We start from the raw sequence: 24,663 nt of genomic DNA on the forward strand, positions 1-24,663 counted from the left end.
TTTTCTAAGAATTGTTTCATTGCTCTCACTGCATAGTTGAACAGTGTCACTTTGCAGAGAAGATGCTGAACACTCATGAGCAACTGTTAGCACAAATACAAGAGACCTTCAAATAAGTCTTATTACATTGCTGCGCAGGCTATACATATAGACTGACAACAAAATAGATTCAGTGAACTCTTGCTGCAGCTAATAGGACAACCCTGGAAAAGCAAAAATGAAACATTAATTAACTTTTGATTGTTTAACAGTTAGCTAACCAGCTACCCATTAATGCCCTATCCTGTTTTATTCCAGCCATATTCATTTCCCTCATTAAAGTTCAAGACGGCTCTGAATTCACTGGCCTGGGGGTGCAGTTGACTGATTACCTGGTACCTAAGGTAATTAGCCCTTGCCGAATACAATGCCATTCTAAACCAGGTCTCCACCTTCTTTGTCAAAAATACTGATGTAACTTCAGCACAGGTCACATTTTCGCTAATTTCAGAAAAAAAAAGTTCAGTGTCATCAATATCAATACTGCTTGCAATTTTAGCTGATCTCTGTTTGTCTCCTCTGATTCCATTCCTTTCACAAACCGATGCCACCAGTCTTCTAGAAGTCGCCAATGAATATTGTAGAGAAATGAAACAAACTCCTTCCTCAAATTTCTGTAGCCGATTCTGCGAGGGCCAGCGTGACTGCGAGTGTCATCACTCTGGGATTTGGTGGACCTTCAATCTGTTTCGGATTATTAGTAGAGTACATCTGTATCTTCCTTTCTGCTAACATACTGATAGTTCTCCAAGAAGGTAACCCCTCGTCGGTGGAGATGCTGAATTTCTTTGAATGTAACAGCAACATAAAAATTCTCATCAGAAGATGCGAACCGAAGAAGCAAACCCCACATTGAAGGGCAAATTCCGGCCAGAGTGGCTTCAATAATCTCGGAATCCTCAGCCGCGGGTAGAACACTTTTCCTAACATGATGGAGTTTATAGGTGCCTAAAAACCGGCGATAGATCACCTCTGTCCAATAGTGCCAACCTATCTCACTCTCTACCTGAAGGATTTCCGGACCGAAATTGGTTTTCAGCAAATCCAATTCCCGGTCAAGTGCCTCTCGAACCTTCCAAATTGCTGCGGCAAAGGATTGATCACAAGAGGTACCCTGAAGAGCATTGAGAAAATCATGGTAGATAGGACCAGGAGAGTGCTGTTTAGTTAAGGGAGACGCAACTCTGCCAATCCTTGCTATAGCAGTAACCATGGCATAGCTCGTAATTCGGATTTTCGGTGTCGGTGTGTCTTTTTCCCAAATTATCTCGATCCAATCATCAGCTTTGGGGTCTTCTGGGAGTTCCAAGGCGTCTTTTGTGTGGGATGCCATAATGATCACAAAGGAAGGAAGTACTGAAGGGATAGCTTGTGCGCATGGAATGGGGGGGTGAAGGATATTTATGCCCAACCGGGAGTCTAGGCGCAAGCTTTGCAGCCCTAGGAGGTTGGAGTATGCGCCGCATGGGTGCATATAAAGCTGCATAGAATGTGATTGATATTAAAAAAAAAGAAAAAAAGAAAAAAAAAAAAAAAAAAACAGCACTCCGGCGCGCCAGTGCGCGCATCTAGTGGAAGAGAAAGCTTAGCAGCGCAGCGGAGGCATAGTAAGACACCATTGAAATTGGAAGAAACCCTCTTGTTGATTTAGTGTGTCAAGTAGTTACACACATATGATAGAAGATATCTACATGCCCTGATCCATGAGGCGCATAACCATGCACAAAAGCTAAACCTTTGAATAACTAGAAATTATGGCTCCATCTGTTGATTATGATGTCATGAGACCTAGTTACGGCAGCCCAATGAGAACAATATGTGCAAATACACAGAGGGGCAGATCCCAATCTCCATTTTCTGAGATCATGTGGCTTATCCTTGATTTCACTTCTAATAGACAACTAGTCTTCAAATATTAACACTCTTTTTCTGTTCTACTCCTCGCGTAAATTTCCCTTCTACACACTTTTCTTCGACCACAATGACGGTTATTTCTATTTCATCGGATCGTGTTACTACACAAGGACAAACTGCTTGGTGTGGGGTAGAGAATACCTGCAACAAACTCACTAAGCGGGTGGACAAGATACCCGCACACTTCGAGCCGACAAGAGATTGTAAGGTTGCAGTAGACTACATTTGTGATGAATATGCGCAGGTGAATACCCTCAAACTATATTATATTCTATGCTGTTCTAACTATTGCCAGGCCCGTTCGTCTGAAGCATACCAGGGAAAGCCGACCAAGATTTCAAAATGCCTAGTGGCGGGGCTTGTGTATTTCGAAGATATTCCAATCAAAACCTTCACGATCTTGGTGCCGCTTCAAGTATCAGGAAACATCAAAATCGGCGATGTAACCGTGGATACAGATCACTATTATCATGTACTTGGTGAATGCTTTCTAAAGGTCGCGGAGGGTGGGAAACTGGTGGCGATCTCTGTTTCAAATATCATGTGAATAACCCAGTTTAAATGTCATAAGCTGGAAATTGAAGTGGGAATTGTGTGGCTCTTACATGTATTTATTGTTATATATCCCCGCCACGACATAAACTCAGAGTTTGCCAGACAATTAATATCCCGACGGATTCACCTGCGCCCTTGTAGATGTAATAAATGTACCACCAATTCTAATCTCGGGAAGGAAACATGGGCTTTGCCTCGCCTGGTCATTGCTGACAATGTTTGGATTTTGTGTTGCAACGTGCTGCATCCCATACATTTGCATTGTATAGTGCGGAGATCGTTGAGTGCAGGAAATAGTTTGCTCTGATGTTGACGCGTGTAGAGTACCATTTGCATCCAAGGCTGGGGTGTAGGAAGTTCCATGCATTTGCATTGCAAGGTCATTGCTGAAGAAATTCGGGTCTGCGGTTGGAATGTGTGCAGTTGTTTCCCCACGATGGATTGATGGTTCATGCTCCCTCATAGCCTCATTTATATCTTCCTCTAGGCGAGGCCATATACATCTAATAATATCTTCCAAGATGGAGACGCCACCGAGTTCCTCAACAAAACTGCCAACACCTCGTTGCTGAAGTGTTTTTATCATCTTATCGTGCAATGCGCCAGACTTTGGCAGATGCTTCTCCCAACTAAAGAGTTGTCAGTTCTGCTACCAGTATTTGGTACTTACTTACAATGTGTCACAGATATCGCCTGGGAGGATAATTAAGGAATCAAGTCCTCCACAAGCCGCTGCCAGTACCTCATACCTCTCCCCTCTGGATGCCCAATCACCAAATTTCCTGTCAATATCCGATGCGTTGTCTTCAATCAACCCTGAATGCTGGAGGCTGAAAGCAATAATTTCGCGAGCGGAGGAATGTAGGCGAGAGTGTCCTAGTCTTGCCTTCAAGCGAGCGAAAATAATCAAGAAGAGTCGACGTTGCACTCTGCCCCTGCTCAACTCTGTATCGGAGAGGAACAGATAGCATTGAGCAAGAGGGTAACGCAAATCAAATTTCCTACCGATTGCCTCAAAGAAATAATAAGGGCGGTTCTTGCAGCTGTCGAGGAATCCTTTCAGATCTGAGGAGAGAGTGATAGTGGTAGTAACTCTCTTTATTGCTCTCTGTGTAGGGCTTTCATGGCCAGTAATTTTGTTTCTTGCATCAACTGGCAATGCTTTCCAAATTGGTGTAGCATAGGAGGCAACCTGTCTGGTTTGAGCAATAGTTGAGACAACAGCATGGCAAGGACTACTCACCAGTGGGTCAGAGAGAATGTTTTTTATCTGACTCTGCACCAGCGGATCGGAGAGAATGTTTTTACTCAGGCCATCAATCTCCTCTGCCTCATTGCAAGCTCTGGAGACACTGGCAACTAGTAATTTACTCTCTGTGATACCCATTTTCATCTGTCAGCAAGCTGGAGATGAAATGGATGTTGTAAGAGAAGTAAAGTTGCGGCTGAAGATAGTATTGGGGATTAATCTGCCCGTGCAGTAGCAGGTATATCTTGCCAAGACAAGCATTCGCTTGCTAAAGAGCTAAAGCACCTGTGCTGTGCTGATCAACTTGCCAAGACACACACTAAATTGAAAAGTGGGGCTAAGAGACATTCATATCTCTTGGCCCCACTTGTGGCAACCACTAGTAGTTAGTTTGAGCAAACATCAACCTGGGCCGACATATGAAAGAGAGGGCAGACAGAACTACCTTTGGTAAAGAGATGCTTCAGCACTCGCTCGTTGCCTCATTTCATGATGGTCATTTATATTAGCATATACACGCAAGTTGCCTTCTTGCATAGCCTTGCAGCCCGCTAGCTCGAGCCACACCCAGAACAGAGAAAGCACCCGGGGGAGAAAAGAGGTGTGAATTGTGATTAGAGAAGAAAGGATTGGTTAAGACAGGTACTCTCTTTTGAATCATATGGCTGAAAGTTTTGGACCTAGAACTCGAGTGAAACCTCAACTAAACTCTGATCGGGTGGTTGCTGACTGGTTTAGCAAATTCATGGGTTGCTATCTGTTCGACTTCGGCATGGGAAACTCCACTGATGTACTCATCGTCTAAGCTATCCGTGCCGCCGGATCATTCTACTACTGCAAATGCGGCTTGTTCCCCGTCCCATTTGATCTGTCCGTTGAGGGTCATAACTCTTGTATCTGCCTTGGCTTTTATGATCAGAATCAAATATGATATTGGGCTTTCTCCAAAGGGGTCAGCTGTCCCATGATGGTCTAAAATCCTGACAAGGGTGATATTAAGACCGAAAATGAGCCTTCTGGCCTTTCCTTTGCCCAACAGTGATTGATTGCCGCAAGTGCATTCAGACTATCTATGCCATGTAGTATGGGATGCCTTGAGGAAGACCAGTAGAAAGTGCAGCTAGGGCTTCCAGACTGTGAGCACGGGGAAACTTGCGTCGATCACACTGGGAGAGCGAGAGCGATATACATGTCCAGCTTGAGTCCGTGCCATCCCCATGCAAGGGATCACTATCTTGATACTAATTGAAGCCGCCTTTGCATCTCAATGCTTTTGACTATAAGAGATGCCTCACCGTACGGGCTACTCATACATGTTGGCGTGCACTCGGATTACTGTCTTAGACGCAAGGAGAAAGTCTGCTCACATCGTTGCATGCGAAGGGCGTGCTTACTGTTATCATACAAAGTTGGTTGACATGTTATTCCTTTTGCCATATGGGTCTTTCAGTTCGAGTCTCAAACGACCTTCGCAGCGTAGCATTCACTGATGCAGAAGTAGAAAGCACACAGTTCAGTGAAGCACCATAGCTTGCAGAGAGGATCTGTAAAATCCTCCAGTTTGAGATCATGTCAATGGTACATCTCCTCCCCCATATGCGGTAGCTTCACTAACGGAACCAGGCTTCGCCTCCCGTTCTCCAACTTCTAAGGCGCGGGGATAGCTATTTTGTCAGTGCAGGCACTTGCAAGCTACTCCCAGCCTCAACATCCGATCTTATGAGCTCATGGGCGGGCATTGCCATGGTACTTGAGGCTGGTCATATCAGGGATGCAATGCGATGCAACCAGTCGTGCCCCTTGAGTGGCCACCTGCATATCATTGGCGAAAAGACCAGTCATCCTGGCTCTGTTACACTCTCTTTTTATGAGTCATGTACCCACACCATAACTATCCCATCCGAAGCTCTGAATACATGGCCTGGACAGGTCATACGCTGGGAGAACGAAAGACAATCTTTGGAGGGGAAGTGCACATGTGATTGGAAGGTTGGTTCGGCTGTTGTTATGAGCTTTGTAATTGGATTATGGAGGAACCTGTGGAAGTACATACATCAAAGCTGCGATTGGTGTCGGCGTCGTATATATTGTATCTCTTTCACCGGTTGTTGACTGAGACACTTTGACAATCTAAATAAATCTAACTGTATTTGAAATAGCAACGCTAAAAAGGCGTGCTCCACAGGCGTTGATATTTAAAATGCAATCTCAAGGAATAAGCATTGGTGGTCTGTGTCTGCATGGCGCTTGCCCTGTCGCCAGCCAGTACAATTTTTACCTATGCTTTTGCAACTGGTTGAATTATTAGCATTAGCAATGAGATATGTGACCAAATTTAAGTCAATGGAGGTGCTAAGAATTATTTTCCTCAGTTTCAAGCCTACAATCACTGTTGCTGTTGCTATCTATAAACAGAGGGCGATGTCTTTCGTTCTAATTCCCCAAGGTATGGTGTACATATAAGGGCAACCTGTCTCTTGTATCAGACATTGGAAGCCATGTTCATCGTCTCTCCTTTCTTCAGTATGTTTGTCAAATTACCTAGTCGACCTGGGACAGCAATATTACCAGACCATTCTCATGGTGTAGAGATGGAGGGAGAGAGGAAAGGGGTTAGAGTGGGTGAAGTTGAGAATGAGATAGAGAAGGTAGTGGAGGAGGAGGAGGAGGAGGAGGAGAAGGAGGAGAAGGAGGAGATGGAGGAGAAGGAGGAGATGGAGGAGGAGATGGACAGTACCAGCGGCTACCACTCTGAATTGGAGGATGACTTATTTTCCCTCACAGAAAGTATCACCGATTATCCGTAAGTAATTTGTTTCATACCCAAAATGGCTATCCCAGCTAACAATCTCAGGACTCAGGTAAGAGAAACTCAACAGACTTGGCTCGCACAAGCTAAATGAGCAGAATGACTGAACATATCATGCATTTTGTAAAGAGGAATACCTTCTTGTGAGTCCTCTCCATTTATGGTGGAGAAACATGGTTATTAACTGGTTGATAGCCGAACGATGAGCGGGAAAAGGATCGGATGGATATGGTAAATGATGGTATCTGATACTCATTGCATAAGATCTGACCAGGGCACAGTTGCATAGGATGTATACACTCGCCTTCGATTATCAGTTGTTTCTTGCTCCCATTAGCGACAAGCCTCAGTACATTCTTGATATGGGAACAGGAACAGGTATCTGGGCGATAGAATGTGCCGAGTGCGTACCTCTGAAGCAAATGTCCATGATATCACTTCAAGCGTGGCTAACAATCATGGGCAGCAAATACCCCAGTGCGGTGGTTCGAGGAAATGATTTAAGCCCAATCCAACCTATCTTGTAAGAAGTGTCCCACCATATCAAATATGTCTGGCTTATGATTTATTCCAGTGTTCCACCAAATTGCATTTTTGAGATTGACGACTTTGAGAAATGGGAATTGCCATATGAATTTGATTTCATCCATGAGCATGAGTTGGATGGTTCAATCTACAACTGTGAAAGACTGTGCAAAGGAGCTTTTGAGCATTTAAAACCTGATGGATACTTTGAACTTCAATCACTTGAACACAGCTTCCTCTCAGATGATGAGATGTATAAAACAGCTGTACATGCACTTGAATGGCAACAGTATATCATAAAGAGCTGGAATAAGCTGCAAAAGCCTTTCTGCAGAGCAATTATCTGCACACAGAGAATGGGAAAAGCTGGTTTTATCAATATCAAAATCCAAAGATTCAAGGTATGTCAAGCTTCATACATTTGATGAAGACCAGTCACTAAAATGAAATAGATTCCAATAGGACCATGGTCAGAAGGCAGTAAATTGAAGCAATTGAGCATTTTTGCTCTTCAGAATATTTTGGAAGAACTGGAAGCATTCTCACTTCATGTTTTCATTCAAAGTCTTCAGTGATCAATGAATGAATTGCAAGTATGTCTGGCCCTGGTGAGAGATGATCTGAAAAGAGAGGAACTTCACATATAATGTGAATTATATGTGATATACGGGTAAAAGCCAGAGTAGAGAAGAATGCATATATGGACCCATTCAAACAAATCAATTATCTTCTCCTTTCTGCAGATTTTGCACTAGTATGAGTGTTTCTTGATATGTGAGTGAAATCTGCTCTTAATTATTTGTATCTTGTATCTGCTACAATTTCTGAACTTTGTAAATATATTATTTATTCACAGAAAATTCCAAATGTCTTTTTCAAACTATGGGAGTCAAATGCACTATCTGATACATCTCATCCCCATTTCTGGGGTCCGCACAGTGGCCAAGCAGCTCAGCCAAGAGGCAAGGCGAAAGTGGTGGAGTGGAGCCTGTGGCAAGCTCTCTGACTGGTACCGGGGCTGGAGTTTCAGCAGGCCGACTGTGGAATACCAAGTGAAGGCCCCTCCGGAGCTCACCATGCCACGGCATGCCCTTCACCGCTCCTCTCATGGGGACTTCTCCTGGTACCACAGGCGTTTCCAGCATGCAGATGCGAGGCTCACCTGTGTCTGTGGACACAACAAGAGCCCAGAACATTTGGTGCTCTGTCGACACTCACAGAGGCACTTTCTTCACTGGCCCAAGAGGCCAGCAGCACGGCCACACAACCGGGCGACAGCTGTTGCCTATCTAGGGTCTCTGACCCCTACAGACTTTGTAGAACTGCTGGACTGCACGCAGTTCTACACACGGTACTGCACAAGGTAACGCAGCCGGCTGGCTGCAAACCATCTGACAACCCCCGCAGCAGTTCCACGAGGCCGGCCTGCTGAGTACACCCACGGTAGCTAGTGCAACTGCCAGGGACATCACAGTCTATGCAGACAGTACAGATAGCACAACTAGGCTCATCTGTCTCAATTAGCTGTGGTGTAATCAGTACAGTCTACGTGTCTGACTCAGCTGATATGGTTTTGACTGCCGGCATTGTATCTACGCGTGCTCTGCTTTGTTTTCCTCTCGTTTGCCCTTGTCTCTATCGGCTCAAATGCTTCTTCTTCCTTCTTTTCTTTGCTCTCTCTGTCATTCTCTGCTCTTTTCCTATCACAACCTTCTTCACTGCTCTCTCCTTCATTATTTATCTTGTCTGTCTTTCTTCTGATGTTAGAAGCACAGACAGCTTTCTGATCAACTGAGAGAGGTATCCCTCTCTGCTCACTATAAAGCCTTCCAGGCACGGCAGCGGCGGTCCCCTCAGGGAACCACACTATAGCCCCACCATGAATGGCCATACGTCGGGCCAGAAGTGGATGCGCAGCTCAGAAAAATCCTTTGCAATGAGCTGAGTCTTCTCAAGAGTTGCCACCTGGATTCTGTTTTCTCTCTCTCTGTGTACATAGAAATCTCTCCAGCGTAGCACGTCTCCATGCCCTTCGGGAGGCTTCTGAAACACGGGCGCTGCCCGTGTTTTCTCCGGGACGTTAAACCTATACATACATACATACATACATACTCTTCACACTGTCATCAGCCCTCACAGAGAATTCGATTCATAATAGTGGCAAAAGGCTTGTTTGATGGAGGAGGAGAATGTGTATAATATTCATAAGAGGTAAACAGTATATAAGAACAGTTTGCAGGATCAATTAAAATCATAATATGAAACACAACACTGTATAGTAATCTTTACATTGTTCCCTTATCAGCAGAATGATCAAATTCTAACAATCAATTGTCAATCAATTGTCAATCAGCTATTAATTCATTAAAAATTATTTATCACAGTATTTTTTTATACTTCTTGTTTATTCCATAATCTCACATTTTTCCTCTACAAAAAAAAGATTCTTTTGAAAAACTTTTTCAAGAAATGAAATATTCATTTGTGTTATTTCTTACATCATTTAAAAGAAATGATATAAGTGATTATTCTATGAAAAATTGACACAGAAAATGTATGAAGCATGATGCTCAGTAACATTCTAACAATTGATCAGCAACCAATTGTCAATCAACTGAAATGAAATTGAATTATACTGAAATCTCATATCAATAGCAAACAGGTACACAGATTTTAGAGTATCATATACAGAAAGTTTGATTGTGAAATATTACTCAGATTGATTATGAATAGCTAGAGAATTAATTATCAATCAATTGACAATCAATTGCCAATTAATTCATATTTAACAGTTTTGCATTTGAGTTGATTATTTTCAATCAACTGAATATTTTTTTGTATTTTTTGAAAATTTGTCCATATATTGTGTGTAACTTAATTATGAGATGAAAAATATAAATTTTCATTTAAATATTGACAAATTTTGATATTAATACATTTGAACTTGTATTTCTTCACTTTAGTATGAAGAAAGGAGTAATATATTTAGTTGAGTGAATGAATCTAAGTCTTTCCATACTGAATCTGAATTAATTGTCAGTCAATTGTCAATCAATCAAAAATTGATTGACATGATTTACATCATGCATCATTTGTGTCATTTTCTCAACATTTATAGCATCAGTTGAGATAATATATGTATACTCTTTCACTTCAGTTTTTGAATACTCAGAGATATTGTGAATGTACTATAATTTTATAATACATATTGAATGGCTGATTGCATCAGTTAAATGAATGGAAAGAGATTAAATGAATTCAAACAATTAACAATCAATTTTCAATCAATTCAGAATTGATTCTGTCAATAATTATCTCATTATCAAGTTCTGAAATAATCTCAGTGTCAGAAAAAGTATCATTATTACTGATTAGATCAACAAACTCATCTTCATATATAGAAAACATGATGAGAAATGAATTGATCATCAATCAATTGAAAATTGATTGATGAAATGATGGAAAATAATTAAGAAAGCAAAAATGGTTTCAAATTACAAGACAATAAGTACTGTGGGAGGTAGAGTAGGTGCACAGGCCGCGCTAGTGAGGTTTGATTACATAACGAGGTCGGGTGGCTTACTTAGCGAGGTCGACTCTTCTGCTTCCTGACAGTGGTTGATTGACTCAGATGTTAGCATGACTTGGCAGTAGTTCAGATTGAGTTAGCTTGAAGTGGAGTGGCTGAGTTTTAATGAGATAAGGGGATTAACCTCAAGTTTTTGCACGCTCAACAGCATTTTGTCTCTTTTGCTTAACAATTCAACATCAAGCATTAATGTCAACAGGCTTCTGTCGCTGCTTCGTCAATATCTGTAAACGCCTGTATGTGATACAGTATTCTGCACCCCCCTCACTTTATTTTTAATGCACTATGGCAGACGCTGAGCTTGAAGAGGTACGCATATACGTGACCATTATTCCAAAGCTCGAACCTCTCAGGCGCCTTAGTACATGTCATCCACCTTCTAACGGTTCCTTCTGATTATCCACATATCCGAAGATTCGAAAAGCTCGCCTTGCACAACTGCAGGCACAAGCAGGACGAGGTGCAGGGCCAAGTGACCGCTCGAACCTCGATCAGAGGCGGTGGGTTTTGTCTAGATCAGATGTGTTCGCATTTCATTCTAGCTCTCCTTTACTAACTAGTGTCCCTACGTATCAAACAATGATAGACAACAAGAAGGTACGAACCCAAAATGTCTAAATTTTGTCTAGTCCGTCCCCACCACTCTCCCCCGCGCAGCTGCGTTGGTAGACACATATTCCCACTAAAAGGCTACACTGGGATTAAACAAAAAACACCAAACTCATTGCAAAACTCTTTCACAGCCGACGCCAGTCAAGCCATCCTTAACCAAATCCTCCTTCCAGAAGCAGCTGACCGTCTAGGTCGGATTAGACTGGTGAAGGAAGAGCGAGCGGCAGATATTGAGAATAGACTAATCATGCTGGCGCGAACGGGCCAGTTGCAGGCCAAGGTTACAGAAGAACAGTTAAAGGAGTTGTTGAATGCAGTTGCAGAGAATAAGAAAGAGGAAAAGATTGTGATTAATAGGAGGAAAGATGGATGGGACAATGATGATGATGGTGATGATTTGTCGGATTTGCGAAAGGGTTTCTAAGCAAAATATAGGCTGTGAAAATCAGTATAACGACGAAAGCGAAGTGAAAATTGACGAGTTGATGGTATTACTTGTTGACAGCGGATTTGAGGGAAGATATCCGGATATTTTGCACATGGCTATACACGATGTAATGTCTGTCTGTTTATGAAAAACTACGCTGCAATGAGAACTAATGGCCTGCAAGCTAAAATGACCCCCAGAATGGAAGAATATTGATTGTAACAGAGTAGCCAGTATTACATTTCTACATGGTGGCCCATAATATCCGCAAAAATCAATCTTAACTCTGGATGCTTTGTACAAAGTAAAAGAAAATGCTCTGGATTTTTGAAAGAGGTGAATATAATTAATGGTTACGAACCAATTGATCAACCCCCAAAATACTTACAGTCTCTTGAGGTTGGCAATCAAGTTCGGCATCCCATCCCCTAACTTCGACTATGAAGGCCGGAATTATTTGAGGTCTGGTAATGATATTTCCAGTTACAAAGATTTTTGTTCCACACCTCCGCACTCGGTTTACCGCTGATGTCAATTTCAATCGATCAATCGAACTTAAAATTCTGTAAATCAATTGCCAACAACATTTTACTGCAGTTTAATTTCAGAAAACTTGTATGTAGCGCTAGAAAAATGTTTGTGGGTAGTCTCGAAGTTATCAGAACATGTGCACGCAGGATTTTCGCTGCCTGACGATCCAAAAAGCAGTGCCCACCCTTTCACCGCAGATGTGACGGAACGCTGAGAGGTCATAGAACGCTCGCTGAAATATAGGGTTTGGAATATCGTCGTTTGAAACACGTTCTCCGTACAGAGGTGCGGAACAACTACCTTGCACACTCCAGAAATCCACCATGAGGGCCGGCATCATTTGAGTTGCAGAACGGTTCCGTATGGCGTCAAGTACAATCTAGAGGCTATGAAGCAACAATTCAGCTATTTCGGGCCATAGCCTGGCAAGCATTGGAAATCGCTTGCCTTGGAGTTGTGGGGGAGATTAGTATGTTAAGCCTGAGATTCCCAAACCGATGCCATTCCATATGAAAACCGAAACAGAGCTTTGCTACAGTACCTCTAATCCATTTAGCACCCATGTTGAAGGGCTGGAGGAACAAACCAGCAGTCATGAGATTGTTCAATGAGTGGTCATACTATTTTGGCTCCGTAGACTGCTATGGTTAGCTCTTAAGTATCCTCTCCCAAAAATAAGATATTTACAAGTTGGCGTTGCAATAGTACATTTCTCCCTTCGTTAGATAAATAATCTATTGCGACTCTGTCGTCATAGATGATGGACACCTTTTACGCAAGCCTTGGGGCTTCCATTCCAAATAGATATTTACTTTTACCTCCATATGTGGAACCAAAAGTGTTAGAGAAGGACGTTTATTGCGAAAATCATCGCCGAAACGTCGACGGGACATGACCCGTTTCCGACAAAATAAGTTTCAGATAGTTACATATTTTAGCGCCATTCAAAACTCTGGTGTGAGATCCAGCCGCACGAGATTTCATTTTCCTTTCCTTATTCGAAAGCGGAATCTCAACCCATCTTCACTATCAGACCCCCCTGAAACTCGCGTATCTCGAGACCGCTTACCAATCCTTGAAGGTGGAGTGAGAGATCTGTTTCGCAGAACAATGGGGTGTGAAGTACTTGGAGTCTCCTTGGTCCGATCATTGGAAGTCTGACATGCGGACTTCGGCTGCCTTGTCCTCCAGCACGTCTCGCCAAGGCCAGAGTCCTTCCTCTTAACTTCTTCCAACGGAACGATAACAGGTTGAACAGTATGCGGAATTGGACAGCCATGTCCCTTCCTCCGAAACTTTTTAAAGTTGTTTCGTCCACTCCAGCGCTCATCATACGTGACGCCGTGGGTTGGATCTACCTGTTCGCGAGATATGGCCGGCATCACCATCTCTTCAACAATTGCAAGGTTCCGCAATTGTCCGACCTCAACTCCTTCCGTCATCACACAAAAGGGTGCAACCTCTTGTTCTCGCTGCTGCATGGCTTCTTCATCAACAGCCAGGACACGTTGCCGGGCCGCTTCCATTACATTCAACCTTACCCTCTTTGGTTTCTGCGAGGCTTCAGGTGGAGGGGTAGATTTGGCTCGTTTTCGGCCTTTTGCAAGGCGTATCTTCATCGCTGCAGCGCCTGGCAAGAGTTCTGAGACAATATGCTCGCCTTCAGACAAGTGTATACTTGTCTGAGATTGGCCAAGTAAGGAGTCAGGAATCCGAGCCTAGAAAGAGTCAGCGTACGACAATATCTAGTTAACTAGGGAGCACACGCACTTGAGAAGTTTCTTCCGATCCGCTACCATGCTCCAGAGTATACATCGGAATAGAATCCATGTCGAATCCGTCATCGAATGTCTTGAACTTGCTAACATATGTCCGCGTACGAGATCGTTTCGATGAGTGGCTGGCAGCCTTTGTGTTATGTAACCCCATCCTCCTGGGTTCATCATCCTCCATCGGCACTCGTTCGCCAAGTACTTGCGATTCACTCGCAAATAGATTCATCCGGTAGGACCGTATAAGCGAGGATGCGTCATTGCCGAGTATGGCATCTAGAAACTCACTTGTTTCAACAATCTTCTGACCTGTTAGTGAGGCGACCCTGCTTTCGATTTCTATATCCCAATCGCAATGCTCGTCCGCCTTTCGAAACTGCACGAGGATAACACCCCCACTGCCGTCGAAATTTCCTAAACCCTTGTTACCCGCAACTTGTTTCATATAATTAACTATATCCTCCGCAGTGGTTCTTCCACGTTCAATCTCGTAGAGCAAAGCTTTTCCATGGCCGTTCGTAATCGGGCCCTGTAAATCATCAAATCTGCTACCATCGCAGAAAATAAATGTATATCCCTCAAATACGTTAACTCTGCTAGGATCTGGTTGGTAGGCTGCGTCTGACCTCCGGGAAGGTTCCTTGCCCCGAGGGGGTAGGTACTGTGTTGGATCCGGCCAAAAGGCATCAAAATCCTCCTCTAGAGGACAAAGTGCTTCTTCGCTCTCAAGGTCGCCAGGTGCCGCCGCGTATACAATGGCCTCAATGTACGATTTTTGTACGATATGTCTTCCATTAATTAATGCCTGAAGCCCTTTTGAAGTATTGCGTTTGTTTTGAACAACGTGGGTTGTCTTGCCAACAACATAAGGGACTACGGTTTTAATATCGAGTTCTTCCAGGCTAGAGCGAGCTTGGCTGATTGGATCATTCGTTTTTGACGGAAGTGAGAAGCTCAGAACGACAGGGTGCCACTTGATCCTGTAAGGGTCAACCAACATCCATCATAGTGAATTAATTTCAGTGCAGTGTATAAATACCTTAGAGGGTGTGGATATTTGCCAATCTGGATGACGTGTTCGTCCTTGTTGAGCTCCTTGCTCAAGCCCTTGATCGGCTCTCCATCGATTATAGTTCCACACTTTGTCTTCTGGTCGGTAACTTTGAGCCGCGATTTTGCGTGGACATGTAACTTCGAACAGTGTCAGTGACACACACAAGAGCACACGAGTGACTTGCAGACATAATTAGACATGAGTATATATTTGGGGGAAACATACTCCATCCCCCGGCTTTACCTGTCCGACTTCAATAACCAAATGTTGTCGCGAGATAGTTACGTTGTCGATTGCATGGTGCACTGGATAAAATAGTCGAACACGGTGAGCAGGAGTTAACGGTGGGTTAAATGAATATATTTATCGCGAGCTTGGGAGAATGCCTTACCTCCGTTCTTTTTCACTCGGCCAAATAGATATTGCTTCCCGGGCTTCAGCCATACTCGTTTGCCTACCACCAGGAGAGTTAGTAAACCCCAGACAAGTGTGGATGGCGATAGAAAAGCTGAGGGCGTACCACGGAGGAAATCACCATCGGAGGATAATATCCACATTTCTGTCCGTTAGCGTTATTCCGACGCCAGAATCCAGCTTCGATCCCAAAGCACCATTGACGCACATTAAACTCTTGAATGCTCTGCGACCAAGCCCTGCTCCACGTGACCCACACCCACATCCCCACTGTAACATGACCTCACATGATTTCACGTGCACCCCATCAAATTTATGTGGGACGTCTAAGTGGTTGTATTAGCATGTCGGCAGCTGAGGCATATATGTGCGGTGCGCTAGTCCGTGATAGGTGTAACGGGCGTACATCGATTAACGATCTAGCACTATCCTAAATACAGATTACGAATTGATTGTTACATCTTCCTTGGACAGCATTGAAGCGTGCGAGGTTGTTGTCGAGTTGGCGTAAGTGGGTGCAGTAGTCGTGGTAATGCGTGGGCATGAGGTGCGAGGTGCAGAGCTTGAGCAGTTCAAAGCTAATATACTGGCTCAGAAGGTTGATCTTGACAGCATCATCCCAGTTCTGTCCTCCTGCTTCGCGAATCTTGTTATCAAAATCAGGCAGGTAGTTCACTAATGGGGTATTCCTCTGATGATTTCTGTTCAGCCACTGCATTGCACACACTTGCAGTGTAGGATCCAAGAATAGGACATCTAGTTGACGGAAGACTTCTTCAGGGGTACACATTTCATGTGTACATGATTCAATCCAGGGTTGGAACTTCGCTAAAGCATCTCCTTCTAGCCGACTATGAACATAGCGGGCTTGTGAGAGCAGAGAGTCTATCACAGACCCGTTACATTACGAATTGATTCATCTGTGTCGGCCTGAGTGCCCTATGTTTACGATTGCACCCAGGTGCCCAAGTTAAGAATAAGTTACCAAGTCCCCACGAAGCTGTGTTGTTGTGATAACATCCGCAAATTCTAAAGTCCTACGAAGCCGCACCACTGTGATAGTGCTGCGAAGAAGCCTGAGCGCTTAAGAACTCCACAACCGCGTGTCTGTGAAGAGGCCAGAGTGCCTACGAAGTATTTCCTCCGAAGAATAAGAACTGAACCTCCTGGTCTCCAAGTTACCAGAACTAAGAACCATGGCCTCGTACGAAAACGAGATGAACTACAAACACCCCTCCATGAGCGAGAACCGAAGCCTCGCTGAAGATAACGCCGAACTTCGTAACTTCCTCCAGCAGCAATCCTTGCAGATAGCGGAGCTTCAACGACAATTGAATCATCTGAGCACGAATACATCAGGAAATGCGCAAGCGCCAACGCCCCCTGCGTACGAAAGGAAAGAACGCCTCCCCCTCCTCGACAAGTTCGCAGGAGAGCTTTCAACCTACCTAGTCTGAAAATGGAAGGCAAAAGCCAAGCTTGAAGAGGATGGGTCTGTGATAGGCTCTCTGCTCTCACAAGCCCGCTATGTTCATAGGCAGCTAGAAGGAGATGCTTTAGCGAAGTTCCAACCCTGGATTGAATCATGTACACATGAAATGTGTACCTCTGAAGAAGTCTTCTGTCAATTAGATGTTCTATTCTTGGATTCTACACTGCAAGCACATGCAATGCAGTGGCTGAACAGAAATCATCAGAGGAATACCTTCTTAGTGAACTATCTGCCTGATTTCAATTGCAAGATTCATGAAGCAGAAGGACAGAACTGAGATGATGCTGTCAAGATCAACTTTCTGAATCAGTATATTAACTTTGAACTACTCAAGCTCTGCATCTTGCATCTCATGTCAATGCATTATCACAACCACTGCACTCACTTACACCAACTCAACAACAATCTCCTATGCTTCAATGCTGTTCAAGAAAGATGTAACAATCAATTCATAATCTGTATTTAGAATAGTGCTAGATTGTTAATCGATGTACACCCGTTACAATAGACAGTTTAGAGTAAATACCTTCTCTCAGACTAGCAGCTTTACAGATATCTATCTATCTAAAAATTCTATTATACATGAAATCAAATCAAATCAAATCAAATCAAATCAAATCTATCTATTTTTCTATCCTTCACCCTTTCAGCATCTGTGAGGCTTCGGTTTGTGCTAGTAATATCGATGTTTGAAAAGTTGTTCAATGACAGAGGCAGTGGTGATATTAGTGGTATTTTTAATGATGAATCTCATTATGATCATCTTCATGATATCTCTGATGGTGATTCTAACAGTGATAGAGGCGGTTCCGATAGAAGGTTCATCAACAATTCTTGTAGTAGATTCTTCAGTAAATGAAGAAATAATAACAGCGATTTGTATAATCAATTTCATCTCATTCTCTCTTTGTTTCATATACTCTTGATTTCTTGACAAAGAATCAGAGTTTTCAGCTGATTTTTGTAAAGATTTTCCCATCTTTCTGTCTCAATATTCATTCATTCTCTTCATACATTTATCTTGCTTTTTCAGATATTCATCTTAATTTTTCAAATATTCTATCATCATCTGTATCAAGGTATCAGTCGTTGGTGTTAGGCTTGATAGCTCAGTGATAGATTCATATTCATCATTGCTAGCTAAGGTATCCATTTCCATGATAGCTTGAATTCTACAAGAATTTCTTCTCTCTATATCAATCAATTTTTAATCTTTTCCCATGATCAAAGCTCTTCTAACCTTCACCAAAATCTCTTCTGCTGATCAGCATAACAGCTTGTGAGATATTAGATGAGCAGTGAAAGATTTAATAAAAAGACAAGTAATTAAGATCATAATCTGTGGGATGTTTAAATAGTTGTATTAGCATGTCAACTTGAGACATATATTAGACAGTTTAAAGCTAATAATTTATGAATGAATTGATCATCCAACATTTATCTCAGCATGCTCAGCTTCTTTTCTTGATATTTTCAGATTAGTGTGATCAATTAAACTTTTTTATACTTCTGTCAAGGTCTGCTAACTTCTGAACCAATCAATTACTCCACATGTGCTCACAATATAATATTTCATAAAGAGTCTGAGAAGAAACAGTTCCATCATCTGTGGAAAATCAAACCTGCTTATATAAAATATTCAATTGATTTTGAAATCATACATCTACTTTAAATATCTATCTGATCATCATCAAATCAATATTTTTTAAATTCTTAACCATCTCACTATCATTTCTGCTATTTTGTAACTTGCTACTTCTTCTCATCATATCACAATCATTGATAAATGTCACTATGTCTTTTGAATCTCAAGACATTCAACATCAGATGCGGTTCAATTAATATTTTTCATCATTTGAAAATGAATTCTTTCAACAACCACTATACTCTGTTAATGATCTAGATAATAGATATGAAACATCAGATAGTGATTTAACAAATCTTGAATTTATTAATATTTTTTCAAAATTTGAGATCATTGATATTAATACTTCATTAGTTTATTCACAATCAAACATCTGTGGCTCACAGCATCTGTCTACTATACCTCATAATCAGCAGAAAAAACATTCAAAATTATCTTATGTTATCAAAGCATTATAGCAAAATGATTGAAAAATGAAAGTTTTTATAAATGCTTGGATTTAAAGTTTTGATATCTTGACTCATAAATGATAACTGTACTTCTGCGAAGCGGTGGAAGGCATTATATTCAGCACTTTCAAAGTCAAAAGCATTTCATGATCATCATCATTATATTGCCTTGCTTAAACAGAAGCTGAAACATTTTATTAATACTTCATACTTTACAAAATTCAATTATAATGTTGTTGAAAGATTTCAGAAGTTGTTGAAAGATCTCAGATGTTGTCAAAAGTTGATATATTGTGTGAAACGATCAAGAGTTATATGAAGTTGACAGAAATTGTCAGAAATTGATGAACATCATCAAAAAATATTAAAAATCATCAGAAAATACATTTAGTGTTTAGATTAGAGCTATTGATGACTGAATATATGTTTTGATGACAAGATCAAGACATTGAATGATTAGATATGATCATGATTGAAAAATTAACAAATTGTTTCTGTGTTCAAAATCAGAGTAGCAGTTTTCAATGCGATAATTCATACTCACAATAGGTGTATTTTTGAATAAAAATTAGTTCAATTGATAGGAAATTGGAAAATTAACCTTCCAAGGTGGTAGAGAAATGATCTATAAGTGAGGTTGTACAGTGATTCTATCTCAAACGTTATGGTTGGAGCAAATCGTTCCCATGTTGCTAACAAACTGGAACCGTTTTTTCTCAGACACTCCGCGAAGAGTTTGCTGAGGATGTCCCATTTAGGTTTAGTGTAAGCCCCTTGACAGTTGATTGGCTCAGATGTTAGCAGGACTTGGCAGTAGTTCGGATCGAGTTAGCTCGAAGTGGAGTGGCTGAGTTTTACTGAGATAAGATCAATCCATTCATAAATTTGATGGGGTGCACGTGATATCATGCGAGGTCATGTTACAATGCATTTTGCATGTAAAAGTTGGTTTTTCTATATAATATATAGAGAGATTATATACAGCTGTTTATATATCTTGTTTATCTAAGGGATTAAATGATGTGTTTTTCAAGCAGAGTAAGCGAGCGCAAGCGAGCGATTCCGGCTTGTTATATAAAATTATAGATAGCTGCTGTAGATACTGTTGGCGCTAGGCTGCCTATCACGGACTAGCGCACCGCACATATATCCCTAGCTCCCTACATGCTAATACAACCACTTAGACGTCCCACAGATACCTAGGTAGAGAACACGAAAACACGTGATCCTGTACCGTGCCCCAAGGTTAATCAAGCGATTTGGGAAGTATCCACAATATTCTGATCACTTTAGATATACGGCATAACCATCTTCTCAGTTTCTAAGTTTGACAAGGAATGAGAATGGAATCTTCCGAAAACAATGGTGCAGATGACGACCGGTCTACGAAACCAGACGACACACTCAAATACCATCTTCTTGGGCCCTCACTGACCAAGGCTGGGCAGAGTACGGTAGATCAACAAAAGGTCGGCTAGCTGTGTTATATATCCATGCATCGGTTCCTTTACGGGATAAAATATTAAACACTCGTCGTGTGTCACAGGTATCCGAAATCATATACAACGCGTCAAAGGGCTCCAAGTTCTTTAGTCATGAAAAATTTCGCGACCAACTATTAACGACAAAAATCGAGCGAATTCTTGCTCAAATGCAAAAGCTGGGAAAAAATGATCTTTTATTATATACCCGGCGGGCGGACGAGTACCTTGCTGAGCTTGAAGTGGGACGCGATCTCTCCCAGATCGTTGTGCATATCGACTGCGATGCATTCTTCGCGGCTGTTGAGGAACTTGACCGACCTGAACTACGCGAATTACCCATGGCTGTTGGTAAGGGAGTTTTGACGACTTGTAACTATCATGCGAGGAAATTTGGCTGTCGAAGTGGTATGGCTGGTTTTATCGCAAGAAAGCTCTGTCCAGACCTCATCCTAATTCCGCAAAATTATCAAAAGTATACTGCCAAAGCTGAGGAAATCCGAGCTATTCTCTCGTCTTTCGACCCCCAATTTCAAAGCGCTAGCATCGATGAAGCATATCTGAACATAACTGGTTATTGCGCAACCAATGAGATTGAGCCAGAGGTGGCTGTTCGCAGGCTACGTAGTCAAGTTATGGAGCAAACAAAAGTGGCAGTTTCTGCTGGCATTGCACCTAACGCGCGGATAGCCAAGATCTGCTCGAATTGGAACAAACCAAATGGGCAACACTATGTTCCCAACGATCGCTCAATTATTATGAAATTCATGTCCGAAATACCAGTACGCAAAATCAATGGCGTTGGCCGCGTTTTTGAAAGGGAACTTGAGGCCATTGGTATCAAGAATTGCAGCGACATATTCACACACCGCGGAGTTATTCTACCATTATTTGGAGAAAAATGTTACAAATTTCTGATGCAATGTTACTTAGGGTTGGGAAGCACCAAAATACGACCAGTCGAAGAATCTGAACGAAAGAGCGTTGGGACGGAACGTACATTTAGAGACATAGACGACATAGCTGACTTACAAGAAATGCTTCAGCTGACCAGCCCTTGAACTGAAAAGGATATGTTTCGAACGCAATTCAGAGCCGGACATTGATGCTTAAAGTCAAGCTTCATACGTTTGAAGTATTATCTCGCCAAGTTGTGTTACCGAAGGCTGTCTGTTCATCAGACGACATCTATCATTATGCGCTTCCAATGCTGATCAGGCTGCGCAAAGAGATGCCAAATATGAAAATACGTTTAATGGGTCTGCGATGCACAAACTTGAGTAGCATGAAGAAGCCAGATATTAACTTTTTTGGAGGCACTTATACTAGTAGCGTGCGGCCTCAATCCCATTCCTTCGTTGGTAATGCGGGCTGCTCTGGAGAAGAGGAGTTCGGCGTACTAAATATCGAGGATACCCACGATAGATTGCGAGATCCAAATGCCACCAGAAGAGATTGGGACACCTCCCATCGTCCAAATGGAACCGATACAGACAGTCCTATTCCAAACCCAATAAATGAGTTGGATCGAACCCCAGAAATGTGGGACTGTCCAATTTGCAAGAGTCCGCAGCAAGCTGATAACTCGTCTTTCAATCAACACTTAGATTTCTGCCTTTCCAAACAAACCATCAGAGAAACTGTTAGAGGCACATTAGAGAAGTCCGGGCAACAACTGACAAACAAACGAAAGTCTGACCTTCCTGCTAACACGAGGGAAGAAAGTGTGAGGAAACGTTCATTCTTTGCATAAATGCAATGACCACGTTCGTATATCTATCTCATGCTGGGATGTTTTAGATATTGTTTGCCATGGTTCTACAGATGTGTTGGAAATATTTTGCACAGCTTGATTACAAGTCCTTGCATGGGCTAGAATTCATTTGAGTGTTAGGGGTGGTGGGTTTAGATGCTGTGAGGCCTGGGTTTAATTAGGTCCACTAGTTATTAAGTGTTTCTACTTTTAGTTATTAACTAAGTTAGTTAACGTAATTCCCAAGCGAGCGAGCAGCCCAAGCGAGCGAGCAGCCAAATTCTTCCACCTACTAATTTACCTACTCATCCACTTCAACGCGCAATTATGCCACCAATTCGCTCTAAAGATGCTAGGAACTCTATAGAGATAGAGGGAAGACTTGAACTCGCGATAAATGCTATTAAAAAGCAGGAAATATCCTCTATTTCTGAAGCTGCACGCATCTTTAATGTGCCGCGCTCTACACTTGGTCATAGACTCAGTGGTCGATCTTCACGGGTGAATTTACGCGCAAATTCACATAAATTAACTCCTGCTGAAGAGGATAAGCTTGTTCAATGGATCCTAGACCTAGCTTTACGAGGACTACCACCCCGGCCTGCATTTGTGGAGAATATGGCTAATCATCTTCTTGCCATACGGAAGCCTAGCCATACAAACCACCCTCCTCGCGTTGGCAAGAACTGGGTGTCAAATCTAGTGGCACGCCGTCCAGAGCTCCAATGCCGCTTCTCAAGACGCTATAACCATGATCGGGCCAAGTGTGAAGACCGCAGGATTGTGGAGGATTGGTTTAAGACCCTAGAGAGGGTAATGACTGAGCATGGGATTGTGTTTGAAGATATTTACAACTTTGATGAAGCTGGGTTTGCAATGGGGCTCTGTGCAACTACCAAGGTCATTACTAGTGCTGAGCACTACGGACGAGCAACTCTTATACAGCCTGGGAATCGTGAGTGGGTGACTGCAATTGAGTCAGTCAACGCGTCAGGATGGGCCCCTCCGCCGTATATTATCCTCAAAGGTCACAATATTCAGGAAGGCTGGTTTGACGGGCTGCCGGAAGGCTGGAGATTGGATGTTAGTCCTAATGGCTGGACCACAGATGAGATAGGAATCAAATGGCTTACACGGCTGTTTATTCCAGCTGCAAATCCACGCAGGGTTGGAACCCATATTCTTCTTATTCTGGACGGGCACGGCAGTCATCTTACTCCGGAATTTGACCAAATCTGCAGTGAGAATAAGATTATTCCTCTCTGCATGCCACCACATTCTTCACACCTTTTGCAGCCACTAGATGTGGGTGTTTTTGCACCTTTAAAGCGCGCGTACGGAACCCTAGTTGAACAGCGAATGCGGCTAGGATTCAACACCATTAAGAAGGCAGATTTCCTAGATGCCTATCCTGCAGCACGTCGGGAAGCCTTCAAGGCTTCAAACATTCAAAGTGGGTTCAGGGCCACTGGAATAGTTCCATTGGATCCTCAATGCGTTGTTCAGCAGCTGAATATTCAACTCCGAACCCCTACTCCCCCAGCCAGCAGGTCAAGCAATTCAACGTCATCCTGGATCCTACAAACACCTAGTAACCCCCGGCAATTGCAGAAGCAGGTGAATAAGGTCAGAAATCTTATGGATCAGGATCAACCTCATGGGTTAGTGGAAGGCTTTGACCAAATAATCAAGGCCTGCGAATACGGGATGGTCAGCGCCATGGTTATGAAGAAGCAGTATGAGGATATTTTCAATGCAAATGAGAAAGAGAAGCAAAAACGCAAGAGGTCTACACGCAGGATCCCAAGTGCAGGGGGTCTAACTAGGAATGAAGCTCAGAATCTTATTATTCCTGCAGCTGAGCCTGCTGAACAGCCTGTTATTCAACATTCCGTACCTGCGGCCCCGGAGCCTAGACCCCGCATACGAGCGCCACAACGCTGCAGCAATTGCAATACTGTTGGGCATACAAGAATAAGATGTCCTCAACTTCATGTAATTTAATTTAATTTAATTAGTGGTTGGTGGGAGTAGATAATTTGATTTAAATTCTGGTTAGTTGAGATATGCTAGTTTTGCTGCTCGCTCGCTTGGGAATTACGTTAGTTAAACGAGCATGTATGCTTAGTCAACCTGTCCTTATCACAACGCGATACGCTTCACGCTAAGACGTTTTTGGGAATGTTGTTCTCGCCCGAGAGCCGCCATGACAGCCAAGTCAACCTCCACGGGCCACGGTCCACCACTCCACAGCAACAATAATAAACGACGTCACGATCACTACCTCCCGCGACGCAATTGACGCCGGTTCTGGGCTTGTGCACCTATCTACATGACTTGAATTATTCTGGCT

General features: G+C 42.7%; 7 protein-coding genes across 7 annotated transcripts; 4 read left to right on the forward strand and 3 right to left on the reverse strand.

The window, feature by feature from the left end:
- Positions 1–278: 278 nt before the first annotated feature.
- HCAG_07913 (predicted protein) lies at positions 279–1,372 on the reverse strand (the record flags this gene model as incomplete). Its single annotated transcript, XM_001536754.1, has 3 exons — positions 279–480; positions 639–716; positions 777–1,372. 3 exons carry the CDS (start codon positions 1,370–1,372, stop codon positions 279–281), a joined length of 876 nt encoding a protein of 291 aa, XP_001536804.1.
- Positions 1,373–2,614: 1,242 nt separating this feature from the next.
- On the reverse strand, positions 2,615–3,895 carry HCAG_07914 (predicted protein; the record flags this gene model as incomplete). Its single annotated transcript, XM_001536755.1, has 2 exons — positions 2,615–3,137; positions 3,183–3,895. 2 exons carry the CDS (start codon positions 3,893–3,895, stop codon positions 2,615–2,617), a joined length of 1,236 nt encoding a protein of 411 aa, XP_001536805.1.
- A 1,148-nt stretch (positions 3,896–5,043) lies between these two features.
- HCAG_07915 (predicted protein) lies at positions 5,044–8,523 on the forward strand (the record flags this gene model as incomplete). Its single annotated transcript, XM_001536756.1, has 10 exons — positions 5,044–5,165; positions 5,410–5,746; positions 5,943–6,022; positions 6,222–6,560; positions 6,856–6,969; positions 7,045–7,089; positions 7,141–7,492; positions 7,544–7,571; positions 8,031–8,454; positions 8,499–8,523. The coding sequence occupies 10 exons, from the start codon at positions 5,044–5,046 to the stop codon at positions 8,521–8,523; spliced, it is 1,866 nt and encodes a 621-aa protein (XP_001536806.1).
- A 2,442-nt stretch (positions 8,524–10,965) lies between these two features.
- HCAG_07916 (predicted protein) lies at positions 10,966–11,716 on the forward strand (the record flags this gene model as incomplete). Its single annotated transcript, XM_001536757.1, has 4 exons — positions 10,966–10,989; positions 11,095–11,180; positions 11,267–11,277; positions 11,424–11,716. 4 exons carry the CDS (start codon positions 10,966–10,968, stop codon positions 11,714–11,716), a joined length of 414 nt encoding a protein of 137 aa, XP_001536807.1.
- Positions 11,717–13,230: 1,514 nt separating this feature from the next.
- Positions 13,231–15,633, reverse strand: HCAG_07917 (predicted protein; the record flags this gene model as incomplete). Its single annotated transcript, XM_001536758.1, has 9 exons — positions 13,231–13,289; positions 13,320–13,968; positions 14,021–14,208; positions 14,311–14,567; positions 14,649–15,002; positions 15,062–15,213; positions 15,302–15,381; positions 15,468–15,530; positions 15,597–15,633. The coding sequence occupies 9 exons, from the start codon at positions 15,631–15,633 to the stop codon at positions 13,231–13,233; spliced, it is 1,839 nt and encodes a 612-aa protein (XP_001536808.1).
- A 4,786-nt stretch (positions 15,634–20,419) lies between these two features.
- HCAG_07918 (conserved hypothetical protein) lies at positions 20,420–21,618 on the forward strand (the record flags this gene model as incomplete). Its single annotated transcript, XM_001536759.1, has 2 exons — positions 20,420–20,545; positions 20,623–21,618. 2 exons carry the CDS (start codon positions 20,420–20,422, stop codon positions 21,616–21,618), a joined length of 1,122 nt encoding a protein of 373 aa, XP_001536809.1.
- Positions 21,619–22,928: 1,310 nt separating this feature from the next.
- HCAG_07919 (conserved hypothetical protein) lies at positions 22,929–24,344 on the forward strand (the record flags this gene model as incomplete). Its single annotated transcript, XM_001536760.1, has 2 exons — positions 22,929–24,097; positions 24,329–24,344. 2 exons carry the CDS (start codon positions 22,929–22,931, stop codon positions 24,342–24,344), a joined length of 1,185 nt encoding a protein of 394 aa, XP_001536810.1.
- Between the last annotated feature and the right edge of the window lie 319 nt (positions 24,345–24,663).

The sequence above is a fragment of the Histoplasma capsulatum genome, genomic scaffold (genome assembly GCF_000149585.1).
Source record: "Histoplasma capsulatum NAm1 scaffold_10 genomic scaffold, whole genome shotgun sequence".
Classification (NCBI taxonomy): domain Eukaryota; kingdom Fungi; phylum Ascomycota; class Eurotiomycetes; order Onygenales; family Ajellomycetaceae; genus Histoplasma; species Histoplasma mississippiense.